At 38.0% G+C, this 19,091-nt stretch overlaps 1 protein-coding gene across 4 annotated transcripts in view; it reads left to right on the top strand.

Moving 5' to 3' along the window:
* Positions 1 to 17,968, top strand: part of LOC136051331 (E3 ubiquitin-protein ligase KCMF1) — a 54,711-nt gene extending 36,743 nt beyond the window's left edge. For 3 of the 4 annotated variants that reach the window (XM_065740728.1, XM_065740731.1, XM_065740730.1), the window contains exons 3-7: positions 3,697 to 3,836; positions 9,436 to 9,537; positions 11,426 to 11,603; positions 15,817 to 16,099; positions 17,335 to 17,968. In XM_065740728.1, the coding sequence (XP_065596800.1) occupies positions 3,697 to 3,836; positions 9,436 to 9,537; positions 11,426 to 11,603; positions 15,817 to 16,099; positions 17,335 to 17,596 (965 nt within the window). In that variant the 3' untranslated portion in view covers positions 17,597 to 17,968. Of the gene's footprint in view, positions 1 to 3,696; positions 3,837 to 9,435; positions 9,538 to 11,417; positions 11,604 to 15,816; positions 16,100 to 17,334 lie in introns of all 4 variants that reach the window. The other variant, XM_065740729.1, reaches the window with a different exon arrangement.
* The last annotated feature ends 1,123 nt before the right edge of the window (positions 17,969 to 19,091 follow it).

Raw genomic sequence — 19,091 nt, 5'->3', positions numbered from 1 at the left:
TGTGTTAAAACTTTATTTTTTGAAGCACTTTCGAGAAATATTTCAGGTAAATACACTACAATTTAAGACCAGTATTTTTACTTCTGTGTATATACCAAATTGAAATAAAGTTGCTTATACAAAAGAAGTAAAACTAAAACTGATGCCATTGTAAAGGAATATGTTTAAACAGAAAATAAGTACAAGATGTTATAAAACATAGTCTTGAATCATCTCTATCAAAGGCAGATTGTATCTAAAGGACCCTGTTGTGTACTTCTGTTTCATTATTAGCCAAGATTCTCCTGCCGAGTTTCTCAATGTATTAGTTTAAGATTTGTGTTAAATGCCAGTAGTCTGTAACTATAGATGGATGGAATCACAGAGCTGCTAGTTTTGCTTGAGTTTTCACATTAAGCTAATTTCCTTGAGCTTGATATCTAACTTCATTAACTATGGTCGTCTATATGAAGAGTATAGTATAATGAATAGTGTAATAGTACAACGAATCTTCTGCTCTAGGAATGTGATTTCATATGTTGACTTTGTTGTGTTTTGGTGGTGTTTTTTTTTTTTTTTTTTTTTGAGCAACCTTACTTGCCTTCCTAGCTCCTCTGAGGTCCAGAGGACTTCAAAGAGTTAAGGCCTCAAAACATTTTTTGCAGGAAGGCATTTGGAAACAGTCAGAATGCATTATCGGAAAGATTTCTTTGTGGCTTCAGGGTATGATAATTCATAATGGGCCATTTGCATCACAGCAGTAATATATGGAGCCTCTTCTTCAGACTGCTTCTAATCATAAGGGCTTTTCTTAGCAAATGGGCCTAAGTAACATGACTTATAGATTAAAGTTAAGGGGGAAAGAGAACAGATACGAAATTCTGAAGGGAAAAATATTCATATTTGCCAATTCCTGCTTTTGTTTTGTTTTGTAGGTACTTAAAAATTGTCTTCCAGATGAAGGCCGTGCTTATTTGGCATGTATTTTGTGTGAGTTATAAAAAGGATATGGGAAAAATGTGGGAGAACATAAAGTGTAATCAGGACGCTGAAAAAGGAACTCAAACTTCTAATTTCTTAAATTTTTAAATTAATAAATAGCTCACTTGAGATTATTTAAAACTGAGGACCAGGAAGGCTGAGTTCAGCAGCATATGTGAAACTTCTCTGTGACAGAACACTGTAATGCTGGAGTTCTTGACATCTGGGCTGAGCTACCAGGTTATATAAGAGAAAGATATTTACCTGCATGCTGATTTACCTCTGTCTTCAGATTGGCTCCATGTTTTTTGGTCCTCTACTTGTAGCACATAGAGGCTTTGAGGAGTATTTTGTAGATACAGAAGTTGCTGGTCCTCTAAACAGTAGTATTTGCTCCTTTTTGTTAGCTTGCCATCTTGTTAGCTGTTGTCTTCTTATATCCAAATTGATATAAAAGGTTCCAGTACTTGAAAATTTACAGGAATAAGACTTCCAAGATAGGAAGGGTCCTCAGAGGAAGACCGCCTTGATGTTCCTGTGTGTTTCTGTTTGCTGTAGAGGAGAATCTTAAGTTTTTCAATCATGAAGTTAATATTTAAACATTGTCGTGAGAGTCATACTAATACTTTAGGGAAATCAAAGGATCAACTGAATGAGCAATCATTTGTTTCTAGTGGGTGTGTATGATGGCGTTTCTGCTGTTTACACAGGTATACATTTTTCTTTGCAGAAGTGACTGCTGAATTACTTTAAGAGTGCAGTGCTGTGTTTTCATCCACTGTTTTGGGGAGATTAAGTGCAATTAATTTTGGAAATCTTCATATTAAGATCAATACATACAGCAACAACTTGTATAACCCACCTCTTTACATAGAATTCCTCCAAATATTATGGAGGATTCTTTCATCAGTTGTCACTGAAACATTTTGTTTGTTTATTTTAGTCAACAATCTGATCTTTGCCTTTTGATATGTTTTTCTGAAAGTGATTTGTTCCCCTTTGCATACAGCTGATCCAGTCAGAAACAATTCAGTGACTCTTCAGGACTTTCTATAGAAACCTTGTTCTTTCTTCATTTGAAACAATGGCATATTTCAGTTCTTCATAATTTGTTGGGAAATGGCTACAGGAGCAGGGAGGTCACGGTGATATGTACGAGCATAGTTTGCACTGCAGCACAGACTATATGCTCATGGAAAAGTATCAGATGTTGATAGGAGGTCATGATGCTCCTGGGCCAAGTGACAAACAACTCAAAGCGGACATGGACTGCTTCAGCTGAGCAACCCAAGTTGCCAAGACGTCTATGGGAAACTTCTGTGATAATGTTGTTCAGCCTGCCTTCAGCGAAGAGGGCCTCACAGGACTGCTGATAATAGTATTAAAATAGTAAAATACTATAGGTATTTTTTGAAGTAAGCTGTCCTTGGTAGTCTAGTCTGTTTAGCTAGCAGATGTTCCTTTTGGGCTCTGTGTTATGCACTGGACATGCTGATACGGTGCTCAAAGGAAGCTACACTGTTTGAACCTTGAGAAAAGTAAAAGCAGGAGATGGTCTGTGGCGAGTGGGAGAGGAAAAGTGCACTTTGAACAGGGGACGCCCTGCCAGTGCTGCCTTTCACATCCGCTGCTGACGCATTCCTGCCTGGTTTCTTAGGATTAGGATGATAGCAAGAGTTACCTCCTTCAGGATGGTTTCTCACTGCTGTTAATTGTTGGGAACTGCTTAAAGTTGTCTTTCTCTGAGGCTCTCAGCCAATGTGCTATTCTCTGTACGCACCTGTCTTAAACACTAAGAATAAGGCTGTTGGGGTAATAAATTGAAGCCTGATCATTCATGTATTCAGTCCTGTCATGCTTCCCCACCCAAGAGCAATCCACTCAGACCCTGGTATCTGCGGCAGTAATTGATCTATGCTTCAGCATATTGGCAAATTTTTCTTGTTTTTAGCAACATCAGAGTAAGAGTCTGAATGTGAATCTTGGATAAACTTTCTTAAGAGTACTCAGTTAAATGTATTTACTCAAGTGGCAGTGGGGACTCCATCCCTAGAAGTTCTCTGAATTATTTGTCTTCAGTGCTATATCTGAAAGATTCTCTTTAACACCTCAGTATTGGAACCTAATATTGATTATCATATGACTTTTTACTGTGTGTTCTGTAAACATGTTTGATTCATCATTTAGGATGGGAACTTTCTGCTTTGGATAGTTGGATGTAGATTTCTGCCATTTGCACTTGAGAATAAATGAACCTAGAATCAGCACGGTACTCAAACTGTGTGATGCTTAATTTGTTGGACCTGGACCACTTAAATATCCTGAGTTTGTATGGAAGTGTTTCCTTACTGGTATAGCTGCCTATTGGTATTCCTTACCATACCTGTCAAAAGGACATCTTTTTTACCCTCCAGCACTGAAAGTCTCTGGAAGCCGCTTTTCAGAGCAAGGGGAAAAGGGACTTACTGAACATAAAGTCTGTTCTGCATTATATTCTATCTGTGGAGCTTTGTTCATCCTGCATCTTTAACTTTATGATAGCAAGTTATTAAAACTTATTTTCCTGTGTTGGTTTTGGAGTGTTAGCCATCAAAACTTAGGTAATATTGTCTGTTAATATAATAGGAGTCAGTGTCAGTGACAGTACATTCGAGTACATTTGTGAAGAAAGGTTTACGTGAACAAATTGACTGTAATACTTTGAAGTAACTTCTGTTTAAATACTTCGTGTTCCAGATTTGTACTATGGTGGAGAAGCTTTCTCTGTAGAGCAGCCACAGTCTTTCACTTGTCCTTATTGTGGAAAAATGGGTCATACAGAAACAACTCTTCAAGAACATGTTACTTCTGAGCACGCGGAAACATCAACAGAAGTGGTAAGAAGCATCAGAACTCTTTTTTAATTGTTATGAAAATTCATAAAAAGGATATTCAGGAAAATGCCTTTCTTGAAGTGTGAGTTCTTTTAATGCTTTCAAAGAAGTTATACTTACGATTTGTGATAGCAGATTTTTTTTTTTTTGGAGGGGGGAGTATCCTCAGATAATGAGCTTCCTTTTTACTTTTATGGTTGCTGCTTGGTTACTCTGATGTAAAGGTTGCTACATTTGGGAGCTTTAGCTGTAAGACAACATTTAAAGCAGTCTTTTGGCTGTTCTTTTTACAATCAGTGTGCAATTGCTAAATGAGTTTATAGTGTTGGATAAGACCATGGCTATGCCAGCCTTTTGTAACTGTAAGATGGAGGAAGGCATTCGGCAGAAGCTGTAATTCTTTATTCTTCTGTGACTTGTACTTAAGGTGGCAGAAGGGGTGGGAATGTATTCTTCGTTTTTTAACTGGTAGAACAGTTGACATGATTGAAAACACTTATTTTAAGTAACTTTTTGGGTGTTTACGTTATATTAGTTCCTACTATCCTAATTGCCTATCAGAGTAGTTGAAGCAAGGCTAACAGAATGACTTTCAAGGTGCTCAAGGTGGCCTTTTTCACAGATTTCTAGAAATAAGTGATTGGTTCAGGTGGATTACTCATTTTAAAAACACTGCGAAGAAATTACTCATAGGGTTCTCTTTTCTGATCTTCTGGTTATTTGTTTCCTTTCCAAGGAACTATTTTGAAGAAAATAAACCCTTCTTTCAAGCTTGTTAAGGATCTTGAGTGCTAGGGGAGGTAACTTGGTAGTTTTGAAGCTCTAATCTATCTTGAAAAGATAAGTGGAACAGTTTACTTCCATCAGTGGCACTGCAGGATTATAAATTGCCTTAGTGATGCACTTGAAATTTTAATAACCTACTTTTTTTCTTTAACCTCCATTTTTGATACATACCATCAATTGATGATTCACATTAGGATAACTTTCCTTTCATGGCTTAGTGTTGCAGTTCTGATATGCACCACTTGATGTCAGTGGTATTTTCATAATGCGGTATTCAGATTCTAGGTTTTTTAATTTGGCATGTCCTTGTCTGCAGTTGCTGCTTCTAGAGTTCAGTATCTAAAGCCTAAATTTATCAGCCTGAACACCCTACTGATTTCTGAAAAAGTTGTATGTGTTAAAATGAACCTTTGATTTTTTTTGTCAGTGTGTGAAAAACAAAATTTGTATCCTGATTCAAATACTAATAAAAGGCAACATTTCATTTCTTTAATGTGATTGCATATACTTGTGCCAAGTATTGATTCTGAATGTTTAGTGTGCAAACAAACATAAGACTGCTGAAGTGCTTGATAGTGAAAAAGACAACAGGACTAATTTTTTAGTCTTTGCAGTAGGTCTTGCTGTTGAAGGGTGGACTCTACCTGTAATCTTTTAGGCAACACTCCAGGGATGGACTGTTTATTAATTTGTTTGTGGCCACTCTTCACCTATCTTTCTAAAAAAAAAATAAGTCAAAGAATTCTGGTCCACTGAGAGGGTTGGCATGAAGGGAGAAAAGTACAGTGAGAACTATTAGAAAGTTGAATTTTACCATTTTTGTATTTGGACTGTTGCAGATGAGAGGGCAATTTTTCTCAAGTGTTTGTCAATGGTAATTATAGCAATATTAGGTACTTGTGAACAGGATGAGTCTGACAATGTTATTTCTAAGGGTATTTAAACGGTGGGTACTTGAATAAAAAAATTATACTGGTATCTGTGGGAGAAGTTGAAAGGTTCAGATTGACTAAGGTCTCTAAGGTTGCATGCTAAAAAAAGAATTGGGTTTATTGGTGAAAACTAAAATCTCAGCAATTACCTATATGTTTTTCACCAGTCTAAGGATAAATATAAGTTTTATAGGGCAATTGACAAAGCAAAAGGGTATCAGAGTAATAAAGTGTTGGTGCTGGGTTTCAGTTCAGTCTGATGTACTAAATATGATGCAGCATTCAACTACAAGTCTGCTAGTATTGTAAACAAACTCAGATTTTAGACACGATAGTGAATGTCATGTTTGAATGTCATTTTAGAATGAAGACAGATTTTCTGCTTTATGTCTGTCTTCATCAGATTTGTCACATTTGGCAAGGCAGTAACTAATCTCAGACCATGAGCTTTGGGGTTGTAAGGTCTAAGTTATAAATATATTGATAAAACTGACTAGAGCTTTTATTGCAGTAATGAAACCTTTCAGATTGTCTTCTGCTTCCCTCTTGAAAATTTCAATGTTTTACATTTAGTGACAGGATTTCTGTATAGTCTAGTTTTATGCCTTACATGTAGAGAGATGGGAATAGTAAAACATTTCTAGAACCTAGCAGATATGAGGACTAAATCCTAATTTTTACAGGACCTTACAGTCATGACTTCTTTTTTAAATCATAAAAAAAAGATATCCAGATACATTCAGAATGCAGTTTTAAACACATTATCTCAGGATTATTTTATATTTACTGTATTTTTCTGCTCTGAAAACTTCACAGGATCTATTAACAACAGTTTTCAACTGTGTCACGCTTAATCAATGATGCTTCTATCTTTGTAGTAACACGGGTGTTAGCTAAAGCTAATGCTTAACTAATTTTTGTTTGTGTATAACAATGCTTGGTATATTTTCCTAGTGAGAAAGTTCTTGAACTTTATTTGAATATTTATTTGAACTTTATTTGAAATTGAACTTCTTTAGGATTGTTCTCCAGAACTTCTAGTTATCTAATGTTTTTCTAAGGAGCCTGTTTTCAGGGAAATGTGTTGTAATGAGATGAAGGCTTCATGAACTTGCAAATAAATTTGTGTTTCTTCTTTAATTCTATTTTCATGATTATGTTGGCCTTTCCATGTTGGGGTTCTAATTAAAGGTAGCTTGAAAAAAAAGAAAGAGTACCTTGACAATGGTGTTTGTTTGATTTGAACTGTGTTCTCGCTTGAAGGTTAAGCAGCTTATTTGTAACCTTAAAAGTGTATAAATTATGGTGAATTTGTTCTGAAATTGTACTTTTGTGGCAGGTAAAAGAGCTATGGATAGTACAAAATTTAATCTGTAAAAGCAGAATTGTTAGCCTTTGTCCTGCTAAAAGCCCTCACAAAGGGCTTTTAGGATTTAAAGTTATAGGAGAGGTTGAATACCTTTCTGTGTTATAGGGTTTTTTTTTATTTTTTGCAACTTGAAATTGTAGTCTGTCTTAAACTTCTCTTAAGCTATTTTCTAACATCTGAAATGGGTTACTCTTTAAGCAGACTCACTTCAGTACTGGTGGTTTTTTCCTCCATCATGTTTTGTAATAATGTCATGGTGCCACAGTGTGTCTTGCTTGTATAGAATCTGTACTGCTGGAAAAGCTGGGAAATCGTTCTGTGAAGAAAAATAGATAACATGGAAAAAAGGGGGAAAGATGTAGTAAGAACACTTTAAAAAGAAGCCTAAGTTTCTGCTTAAGACTGATCAATTAAAATGTCATTGAAGAGGTAGGGTACTGTCAAAAGCAGCTGAGAATTCACAGTGAACATGTTTAAGACATCATCTTCACCTCCATACAAGTAGATGTGTGTAACATACAAGGGCTGCTCCAAAAGTAGTGCCTCTCAATTTATGATGATCCACAGCATCAGAGGGCAGATGGTGGTATGACAGAGGTTGAACCTTCCCACGAATATCCTGTTAAATGTTGCTGCTGTGTGGCAGATGGCAACAGAGGGGCACGCTGACAGACTGGTGTGTGACATGGAAGTGTGGATGAAGCAAAAAGGTGTGTCATTGAATTCCTCCATGTGAAAAAACTGGCACCCACTGGCATTCATTGATACTTGATAAATGTTTATGGAGGACAAAGTGGTATGGGCAGTGAGGCACGGTGGTGCATTTCAGCAGTGTTTGCGCACAGCCATCACACCACAAAATTAAGAGTGGGTCAACCAGCTCATCCCCAAGAATCATCAGATTACAACAAGGGAAGAGTGTACAGAGTGAATATCAGATTCAGTGCATTGGAAGCAAAGGTGGAACGCTGGAATATCACAAAGTCTGCAGGAGGTGTGTCCCATGAGTGCTCATACAGGAACAGAAAGAACAACCTACTGAACCGATACGAGGCTGACGGTGTCAGTTCCCTTGAACGTATCATTACCGGTGAGAGATGTCATGCCACCACTGCAGTTCATGGAGTGGTGATGTGAGATCTCCAGTGAAGAAAATGTTCAAAGTGCAGCCCTCAGTGGGTAAAGTGATGCACGCTGTTGTTTGGGATAAGAAAGGGGCAGTCTCTCCAGATTTCCTGGAACCTTGACAAACCATCAGTTCTGACCACTAAATTGTGATGCTGAGTTGAAAGTGAAAACATCCAGAGTCAGGCCTGAAAAGAAGACAGCATTTCTTCTCAACACAATAATGCCAGGCTCTACAGCAGTTTGAAGACCACAGAGAACACTACCAATGCTGGCTGGACTGTCCTACCATATCCACTGTATAGCCTGAATTTGGCCCTTTCTGAATTCCATCTGCTAATGCCAATGAAAGACTCTCTGTGTAGGCAACATTTTCCTAGCAACAACATTGTGAAAGCAGCAGTGAAACAGTGGATCATATCCACTGATGAAGACTTTTAAAGAGCACAGCATGCAGCTCTTGTCCACCACTGAAATGCAGAGCTAACAGTGGTGACAATGTTGAAAAAACAGTGTTACGTAGCTGAAATTTTACCTTATTTAAAAGTGTTATTGTGCATTACTTTTTGGAGCAACCTATATATTAGTATCCATAAGGTGCACAGTGTCTTGACATCCATAGTCAATAAGTTGAGTATAGGCATGAGGACCGCCAGAAACCTGGATTTTGTTGCAGGCAGAATTGTATCATAAATGCAAGATGACTGTTGGCAATAGGAGAAGAGTGAGAAATTTATGGATAGTAGTGTATTTAACCATCAAAATGCTGCTAATCTAAGCATTTAGTGTTGTGCAGAAAAATTTCTGGACTGAAGATACTGAAATCTGTTAAACTATGAGGTCAGTTCAAAACTACTGGAACTAAAAATGGGAGATGTATTTCAAGTTGTTTGTGGCGTCATTCAGAGGTTACACTTGTGAGAAGTTTAATGGTACTGCTCATGTCTGTTTTTAAGCTGGAACATCTATTAACTAAGAGAGGAAAGCAGTATCTTCTCCTGAAAACCTTTGGTGCAGGGTTATGGAGATCAGTCTCTCTTTCGCAAACCTGGTAGTTATGTTCTCCCTGGATTGGTAATCTCATTTGGGTACTTGAGCAAATGCTCATGTAGTTTCATTCTGCTTCCTGCAGTTCCTCTGCCAGGATGATTGAAAAGCAGGCATATAGTAGGCTTTGCAAGCACTCTACTGTCTGAGACAGCATTAGTATACAAAAACTAATTTATAAAACACTGTAAATTAGATCTGAAAATTCTAGACCTGATTTCTGTAGTATTACTAAAATAACAAAAAATGGAAATTAACATCTTGAAAATTCTTTTTTCTTTTTTTTTAATAGTGACATAACAATGTATAAAACCTGTATTCTTTTTCCTCTTTTTCATTTCAGATTTGTCCCATATGTGCAGCATTACCTGGAGGGGATCCTAATCACGTCACAGATGACTTTGCAGCTCATCTCACACTGGAACACAGAGCTCCTAGAGATTTAATATCCTTTCCTGAGATGTAGTCATGACTTCAAGTAGTCATGACTGCTTGTTTTCATTTTGGTATTCAAAGAACTATACCTCTTGTTTTCCTGCAGCTTGAGTTGCTGGAAAACTGTATGCCAAAGTTAAAGGTTATTTTTCTAGTTTTAAAAGCTATATTCAAATAATGAATGAACTGTTTGTGTGTTTGACAGTGCTGTTTAGCCTAGCAGCAAAGCAGCAAAAACATTTAGGGAACTTTTATACCAGAGTGTTTTCAGTAGACACTGTGATTTATCCTGACTTGTCATTAGTTTTGAAGCCTTTTTCATGTATCCGGTGGGTAGTAACAATTTGTGGCACAAGGACAGTGATCTGAGGATGGTTCGAGCTTAGCTGTTTTCTGACAGATGATTATAAATTTGTGTGCCTGCTTCAATCACTATAAATACTTCAGTAGTACTACATACTGACATTTCTGTAACAGCTAGGAAAACATTCAGATAACATGGGAAACAAGGGGTTTTCACTTATCTGAGCAGCAGATTATGCAGGTTAATATTTCATGACTGAAACATGGAAACTTGCTTTTTGTCCTTCTGAAAGGGATAATTTTCTATATTTAAATGATTATTCTTTTTATTAAATCAACTGCAGTTTATGTACAACACCTACAGAAAATGTTCTATCTGAATTTTCTCTGTGCCATCTCATTAAACAAATAGACAAAGACTGTTTTATTTACTACTCTGGCAACATCATTTTTGTTCAAAATATTTTAAGGGAAAAAAATAATAAGAAAACTGAATGTGGACAAGGGTTTTATGGAGATGGCTGCATTTTATTTACGGTTGGTTTTGATTACGTTTCAGCTTGTTAGTATTTATTATGGCTTAGAGAGTCAGGACAGACTAAATTTGTGTGTTAATTACTACACATTAGTTGGATCAGTGTAAATCAGTTTTGAATGTTTATTGCTTCTGTAAAGGAATAATGAATAAGGCAAAGAACACTGCAAAGCTGCAGAAGAGCGGTCAGTTTTGTGGATAGAAGTAGGACGTCAGCAGTCAGGAGGAGCCACTGCTGAGTGTGGTAACTGGACAAAAAGGATCTAAGCTAAAATCTTAATAACAGTAAAATCCGAAGTACCTTATTTCTTTTTCAACTAGTTAATTGCACTAGTGATTTTCAAAATAAAAGGAGGTCTTAAGTGGGCTGTTTTGGAAGAATGTGTGTTAACTTTCTGACAAAAATATTCATTAAATAATTTATTGTCATAATTTGAGAGCCTATGAAAATATGATTTGAAGCTTAAGCATGAGATGACAAGGGGAAATGAGGAAATGACAGAAGTCATTAATAGAATTTGTGGCATTTGTTTGGTTAAGAAAGGAAGGGTAAAGGGAAGGGGTGTGATAAAAGTGCTGTCTGTTCCAGGAACATGCAGAATTTTAAGGTCTCAAGTATTCTGGGATCAAGTTTCTTGCCTATAAAGTATAGAAATTGAAAGGAATGCAGTAATTGCCATCTACTTCTGGTAGGAATTACAATAAGATCCTTATTTTTAGTGTTTAATGTAAGAATGAGGAAGATAGAATAAATAAAACTCATGTCTTGTAAGTTTGGCAAAAGTTGTGGTAAGTTATCAGATTACTTGGTGGAAAACTTTGACTCTAGGAAAAAAAAGAAACAAAAACTGAAGAATGTGAGTTCACTGTACACATCACTGATTGTCTTAAATGCACATCTTTATTTCCAGCTTGCATGATAGCTACAGTGCATCTCAACTATCCTCTAGAAGTTGAAGCTTTCATTTAAGAACAGTGTACACAAGAATATTTTACGCAGCAACAATTCTAGTCATTTAATGATCAGTGCCAAGTAGTTCTGTTTCCTTAACTTGTTTATTATGATGAATCCAGTGGTGTTCGGCATGTACGTCGAATGTTTCACCCAAGTCGGGGTTTGGGGGGCCCTCGTGCACGTAGATCGAACATGCACTTTACTAGCAGCTCCCCTGGTGGGCTTTCATCTTCTCAGAGTTCATATTCTCCAAGCAATAGAGAAGCCATGGATCCTATAGCTGGTAAGAGCTGTATCTGTGGATTTTATCCTCCTTACGCAAAGGGAGCAAGATCGAATGTGATAATGGTTGCTTTGCTTTTTATTGTTTTAAAACTGCATTCAAGATAGGTGCCAGGTGTGGCTGATGGCTGTGTGTTGATGAACAGTTTTCTGGCCTGTGGTCTTCTGAAGCTGAAGTCACTGCCGTGGTAGAGAGTGCTAGCTGTATTCCCAAAGCTTATTATTCACAGGTGCTGTTTATTTTGTTAACTGTGGTTGTGTCCAGCTTCTGTTGACTACTATAGTATAAATTATTCTTGTTGTGAATACAAAGGTATTCATGGATTCATTTTATATCTGTTTTAGTACAAGCTGTATACTCTGAAGATGAGATTACATTAATATTATTATCAAACATTGCAAACACATTCAGATTGCATTCAGGCTTTATGAATGGCAGACTTGCTAATGTCTTAGCTGTTCTTTTTCAGATGTACTTGTAAATTCTTACGTAAATACACTGTTAAAAGCATTTGTGGCATATTTTGGTCAAGTTTATAAATACTCTGAGGAGAGGAAGAGTGTCCGACTTTTAAAACCAGAAAATCAAGATGTGTCTAGGTTTTTTTGGAATAACGTTCACTGTATGCTTAATTTGAAAATAAAGCATATTTTACAGGAAAGAAAAAATAGATAAAGATGATTTACAATAACAGATACAGTTCTTCCCCTCATTGGAAATCTAAACATTTTTATACTGTGATCTTTTGACCATGCCTGTGTCCAGGAAATATCAGAATGGCCATAACCTACCTTCAGATGCTGGGTAGGCATAAATGTGTAAACTGAAACTTTCTACTTCAAGATTATGACTTCTTCAGAGATAGCCTTCCAGTTTAATTAACCATTATACCTGAAAAAGGGAGCTGTGACTCTTAAACGTAATCCCTTAGCCTTCCTTCTACTGGCTCTGGTAGTCTGCTGTCTCTCTGTGACCTGAAAGAGCATCCTGAAAAAGAGGGGAAGTTGAATGAGGTCATGGCTCAGAGTGTGGTGATCAGTGGCTACATCCCGTGGCATGTGAGGTCACCCAGGGATCAATACTGAAACCACTGCTATTCAGCGTCCATAAATAATCTTCATGATGGGATAGAGCACGCTCAGCAAGTTTGCTGAAACACCAGAGTGAGTGTTGAGGTGGACGATGTACTGCATCTAGGATGACATAACCATGACCAAAGAGCCCAGTACCATCTTGCATCCTCAGCAGGGCTGCTCCCATGCAGGTGACCTGGAGTCTTTGTGGGCACAGAGCTGAACGAGTCAGCATGGGCACCACTGCAGCAAGAAAGGCAAACTGAATCCTGAACTGCATCTGACAGGGCATTGGTAGCAGAGATAGAGATGTGATCATCTCACTAAGGACTTGTCTGGCCTCACCTGGAATACTCTTGTGCGTTTCTGTTCTCCACCTTTCAAAAAGACATGGATACAGAAGATATGAAGGAGGGCCTTGAAAGTAATCAGAGTGCTGGAAAAATTGCTATGAGACTGAAGTAGCTAGATCTTTGTTCCCTGGAGATGGGAGGCCTCAGGGCACACGTCATCACAGTATTCCAAGGCAACTACAAAGTAAACAGAATCTCTTCTCTTCAGGAGCCATGTGGAGAGAGCAAGGGACATCGGGAACAAGATGCACCAAGAGAAATTTCATCATGATATTAAAACAAAAAAAAATTGGGGGGGGGAGCCATCAGTCACTGGAACAGGTACCCCAGGCACGTGGCTGAATCTCTATTAATTTGAGGTTTTCAAGAAGAGAGTGTACAGGATGCTGTGTCTTGTTAGGGATCTCATGTAGTCTCCTTTTTCCAATGATGAGTTGGACCTTATGATCCCTTTCTTGCATCTTGGGTTGTTGTAAGATTCTGTGAGGTTACTGAAGGAGCTGAGAAGAACTAGAGCTCATGCAAGAAGGGATGTATTTAAGATTCTGTGATCTTAGAATGTAAGACCTCTAGCAGTGCATATCGCTTCGGAAGTAATGCCATCCATTCATTTAATGAAACTACGAGAGATAAAGTGTACAATAACACTTTTAAATAAGGTAAAATTTCAGCTACGTAACACTGTTTTTTCAACATTGTCACCACTGTTAGCTCTGCATTTCAGTGATGGACAAGAGCTGCATGCTGTGCTCTTTAAAAGTCTACATCAGTGGATATGATCCACTGTTTCACTGCTGCTTTCACAATGTTGTTGCTAGGAAAATGTTGCCTACACAGAGAGTCTTTCATTGGCATTAGCAGATGGAATTCAGAAAGGGCCAAATTCAGGCTATACAGTGGATATGGTAAGACAGTCCAGGCAGCATTGGTAGTGTTCTCTGTGGTCTTCAAACTGCTGTAGGGCCTGGCATTATTGTGTTGAGAAGAAATGCTGTCTTCTTTTCAGGCCTGACTCTGGATGTTATCACTTTCAACTCAGCATCACAATTTAGTGGTCAGAACTGATGGTTTGTCAAGGTTCCAGGAAATCTGGAGAGACTGCCCCTTTCTTATCCCAAACAACAGCGTGCATCACTTTACCCACTGAGGGCTGCACTTTGAACATTTTCTTCACTGGAGATCTCACATCACCACTCCATGAACTGCAGTGGTGGCATGACATCTCTCACCGGTAATGATACGTTCAAGGGAACTGACACCATCAGCCTCATATCGGTTCAGTAGGTTGTTCTTTCTGTTCCTGTATGAGCACTCATGGGACACACCTCCTGCAGACTTTGTGATATTCCAGCGTTCCACCATTGCTTCCAATGCACTGAATCTGATATTCACTCTGTACACTCTTCCCTTGTTGTAATCTGATGATTCTTGGGGATAAATGTGAAGTGTCTGCTGATGTTTGTTAATAACCTCATGAGGCAGTCCTTGTGGAATGCCATGTACACAGGGAAGTTAAATATTGCAGAGAATGGTGTTCCCCTGAACTTCTTTTTTGATCAACACTGTTTTTGCTTTCATTGTTCACTTGTTTGCTGGGATCATCTTTTCTTACTAAGCCTTTATCTCTAGCTGTCATCTGCTTCCAAGTACTGCTAGCTATTTGTTGACTGTCAACTTATGCTTAACTTTAAGTGAGAATAAATGGATCTGCTTCTGGTCTGATAGTTCGATGTGTTTTCTCTTTCAGTGAAATGGTGAACTGAGAAGATGATTACAAGTTTTCTGTTTTAAAATAATGTAACTTAGACATTCTGTTGCATTTTCACATTTTTTTTTCCTTGTGACACTGTCTAGTGATTAAAATTGAATTAAAGATGTGGAATTAATAGTGCTGTTTTAGAAACAGAAAGTAGAACTTGACCATCCTCAGTTTCTTATATAGAAAACAATTGCATTTTTCTGTATTCCTTAAATAAAAGACTTAATTAAAAACATTGTTTTTTATTAGTGCAATGGAAGGAAAACTATTACAGGTTGTATAGACCAATGATAGCCATGTAACATGGAGGTGAAGGGAATATTGCCCCCTGTATCCTCTTCCCTTGTATCAGTTGAAGCAGAGAAGCACATAAGAGATACTGCAGTGATAACCCTGAGCAGTAGTTTACTTCTGGTTTTAATTTCAAAAAATACTTTGCAGATATTTGCTATAAGCATCCCACTTCTGAAGGGAAGGCTTACAGTTGTACTTCTTAATTGCTAGGCCTTCCCTACTCTTTGGGCAGAAGCAGACAGTGGCTTTGCAAGGCAGTTATTGAACAAGTTTTCTTAATAAAATAACTTTTATTAAATATTAGAAGTGATTGCATGGTATTTCTTTTACAGATCAAACCTTCCCTCTGGGATGTTAGGATGGTAAAACCTATGTTTTGGGGGCATGTTTGTTGCGAAGAAAATAAAATCGCTAACAAAAGCCAAAATGAAGTATTTTCCAAGTGAGTTGCTGTGTTTTGATTGGAAGCTTCATAGAATTGCTGCAGAAGACATAATTTGCCAGGCATTCTCTATAGATTGGCTCTCCTGTTGTAGCTTGCTAATTTTCCTTATACTTTGAAACATTGAACTCTTGGACTTCTTAGAAGAGTTTCATGAGCTTTCTTACATTATTTGTAATTTGTTTCCATTGATTGAAAAAAATGAGTTTTGATGCTCTGGAATTCAGGCTGTTCATTCTGTTCCATGTTGCTTAAGATATTTCATCACAGAAACTTTTCTCTTCTCTGGCAGAGCTTTTATCTCAGTTATCAGGCGTGAGGCGTTCTGCAGGAGGACAGATCAATTCCTCTAGCCCTTCTGCTTCTCAGTTACAGCAGCTGCAGATGCAACTGCAGTTGGAACGACAACATGCACAAGCAGCGAGACAGCAACTGGAGACTGCACGCAATGCAACTAGACGCACCAACACGATCAATGTCAGCACCACTATTACACAGTCTGCAACCACAGCCAACACATCTAACACAGAAAACAGTCATCAGGCTATCCAGAATTCCCAGTTTCTTCTTACAAGGTTACTTGTTCTGTTTTTACTTTAGTATGTATCTCTTGCCATTTCACTTTTTCTTGGTTCTGCTAGAGACAAAGTACAAAGAAACTGTTATATATTTGCACTTAGATACCTGTGGAGTCTTAAAATAGAACTGAGTGTATCCTTGAATAAATGTTCTAAGTACTCACAATGAGTAAGTAGGTTCGTGATAGAAGTTAGCAGTGGTGTAGATGAGTAATACATAAGCTGAAGCATAAAAGGAAACTGCTTCACACTTTGAATTAATGTGGCAGCCTTGAAAGAAAGAAATCTTCTCTAATTAATCATCTGCACACTGTCAAATATATTTAAAGGTGTGGTACACTGACATGATAGTATGTGTAGACTCAAAATACCAGGAGAGCATTAATTCCCACCTCTCTTTCTATGCTGTAATGGTAACAAATGTGCTTGGGGGTTTTGCATTTGTCTTCACGTACAATTATGTGTTCATATTTAAAGGTATAAAATATTCATTAGAATTTGCTTAATCCACATTTCTAGTAGTAATTTAATATCCATGAGCAGCAGTTTATAGGTGAGCTGAAGGGAATTACTCTGCTTTTTGAAAGCCAACTTCGGGAGCTGATTGCAGAAATGTCCTTTGGTGCTCTAAAGTTTGCAGAATGGAGAGACAGGCTCACAGCTGCATTGTATTTTTTCTGCACCTAGGAACGTATTTAAGTGTTGAATGGTTAGGTGTGAATATTTCTGCAAGCCTTAAGAAGTTTAGTTCTGAGTTTTAGCTGCAAGAGTGACTCCAGGCAGGGGACACCTGCCAGATCCCTCATCAGATCTCTTAACGTACTCTGCTTTGTTTGGGCTGTAAGTGTTGTGTTGTGTGGTGGGAATCCATGGGTAGTACGTATAGAGTGATGTATTTTGTGGCATACATAAACCTAGAAGTTGACCTGACACCTAAGAGGTAATTAGGAAATTCCATCAACCCTCCTTAAAAGACTTTTCTGAGTAGCATGGGACCTTGTATATAGTTTTGTATTGCCCTTTATTTGTAGGCTTCATTTTGGTGAAGGCTGTTGCAGTGATGGGGCACAGGGGTTGTTTGCTAGAGGTTTGCAGAGCTGTGTTTGGAAGGGCCAACAGTGGTGTCCTGAGGGGGATAGACTTCTGAGTGCCTTCCAGAGTGTGTCGGTAGTGTCAGCAGAGAAGTGGGCTTTCACCAACTGCCTCTCTTCTCTTTTCCTGCTGCTGTACAGGTTGAATGATCCGAAGATGTCAGAAGCAGAGCGTCAGTCAATGGAAAGTGAACGGGCAGACCGCAGCCTCTTTGTTCAAGAGCTTCTACTGTCCACTTTGATGCAGGAGGAAAGTTCGTCCTCAGATGAGGATGAGAGGGGGGAAATTGCCGATTTTGGTGCTATGGGCTGTGTAGATATTATGCCTCTAGATGTTGCTTTAGAAAACCTAAATTTAAAAGAGAGTACTAAAGGAAATGAGCCTCCTCCACCTCCTCTTTGATGACATCCCACATTGCAGACAATGTCCTCTGTGCTGTATTTGCCAATGAAAGTGGACAACAACTATCTTGGGTTTGTTTTGGTGATTGTTATTTCAGGTTTGTCACTCTTGTTACGTTGTGTACATTAAAAAGAAAGAGAGAACAGATATATATGATAATCATTTCCACTTAACTAATTTTTACTTCTAGCAGGTAAATGTAGGTTGCAGTGCTGAGCGAAAGGCTCTTTGCCCTGTACCTTGACATGCAAAAGGCTCTCCTAATACTCCACATTCAAACTGAAGAGGAAAAAATGAAAAATCTCTAATGAAGCTGCTGTGTGTATTTATGAATATTAATGAATAAAAAAATGCTTGGATGGTTTACCTTAACTACTGCATGATGTTTTTTGCAGCGTGCATGAGTTTTAGTGACTTTGTCATTTAAAACTTCAAATACAAGGAAGTAAAACTATGAAACCCAAAGCTTTCCTGTTATTCAGAGGTTGCCTAACGAGGAGGTTAGAGTGGTTTGTAGCCACAAAGTAGCTTTTGAACAGTATGTGACAGAATTACATCTTGTGTGCTGTTTCTGCACAGGATGGAAACTGCAGGGGATTGTATTGTGACCAGGGTGTGGCATTTTGCTGTATATGATGGCTGCCCTGCTGGTCACATGTTAGTGTGGAGTTGAACTTCATTTTGTGCATCTGTAGGAGACACAACAAAATAAGGCCACTGCTGGAAGCTACTGCAAAAGGCTTTTGTGTGCCCTGAAATCAAACTATGTTCACTTTTGTTTAAAGTTGTTTTTTTGTGGTTGTTAATTTTTTTTTTAATTGTTAAACATGTTTTATTCAGGTGTAGGTGATTCATATATTCACTGCGTTAAAAAAAAAAAAAAAAGGTTAACTCAGATCATACTGTCTTAGTTTAAAAAGTCATTCAAAGCCTTGGTAGTATTTTGAGTTATTTATGTTTGCTTCATAGTTTGCAGAGACCTGTTAGTATCAGGAGAGCTTGTTTGGATCCCCAGATTGTCTGTACATTGCAAACAAATTATTAATGCTAACTTTAGCACCTTCTATTTATTGCTTCTTTTGGGTACTTTTGCTGATGTAAAAAAAAAAAAAATGTTCTAGTCTCTGCAACAGAAAATGTTTCAAGGGAAACTTTACCTAAAGCTTCTGGTTATCCCTAATGTTATCCCAACTAGGGATTTTTTTTTCAATTGATTGTTGAGGATTTTCAAAATTTTTTCAAGCTGTAGTCTTTTCCACCACATCTTCTGCACATTTACAGCAAGACACACAAGTTCAATAAAGCATTTTTAAGACCATTGTTTCTCTGCACTCATGAGACCCCCCTCCCCCCCTCCCCTCCCCCATCCAACTGCAGTGCTGCATCCAGATCTGGGCCCCCAGCACAGGAATGATGTGGAGCTGTTGGTCCAGAGGGGACCACGAGGATGCTCAGAGGACTGGTGCATCTCCCCTGTGAAGATGGGTTCTGTCAG

The sequence above is a fragment of the Cyrtonyx montezumae genome, unplaced genomic scaffold, assembly GCF_038088225.1.
Source record: "Cyrtonyx montezumae isolate F1298 unplaced genomic scaffold, pur_monq_1.0 scaffold_29, whole genome shotgun sequence".
Lineage (NCBI taxonomy): Eukaryota > Metazoa > Chordata > Aves > Galliformes > Odontophoridae > Cyrtonyx > Cyrtonyx montezumae.
Note: the sequence above shows the minus strand (reverse complement) of the source record. Positions and strands in the feature narration are given on the sequence as shown.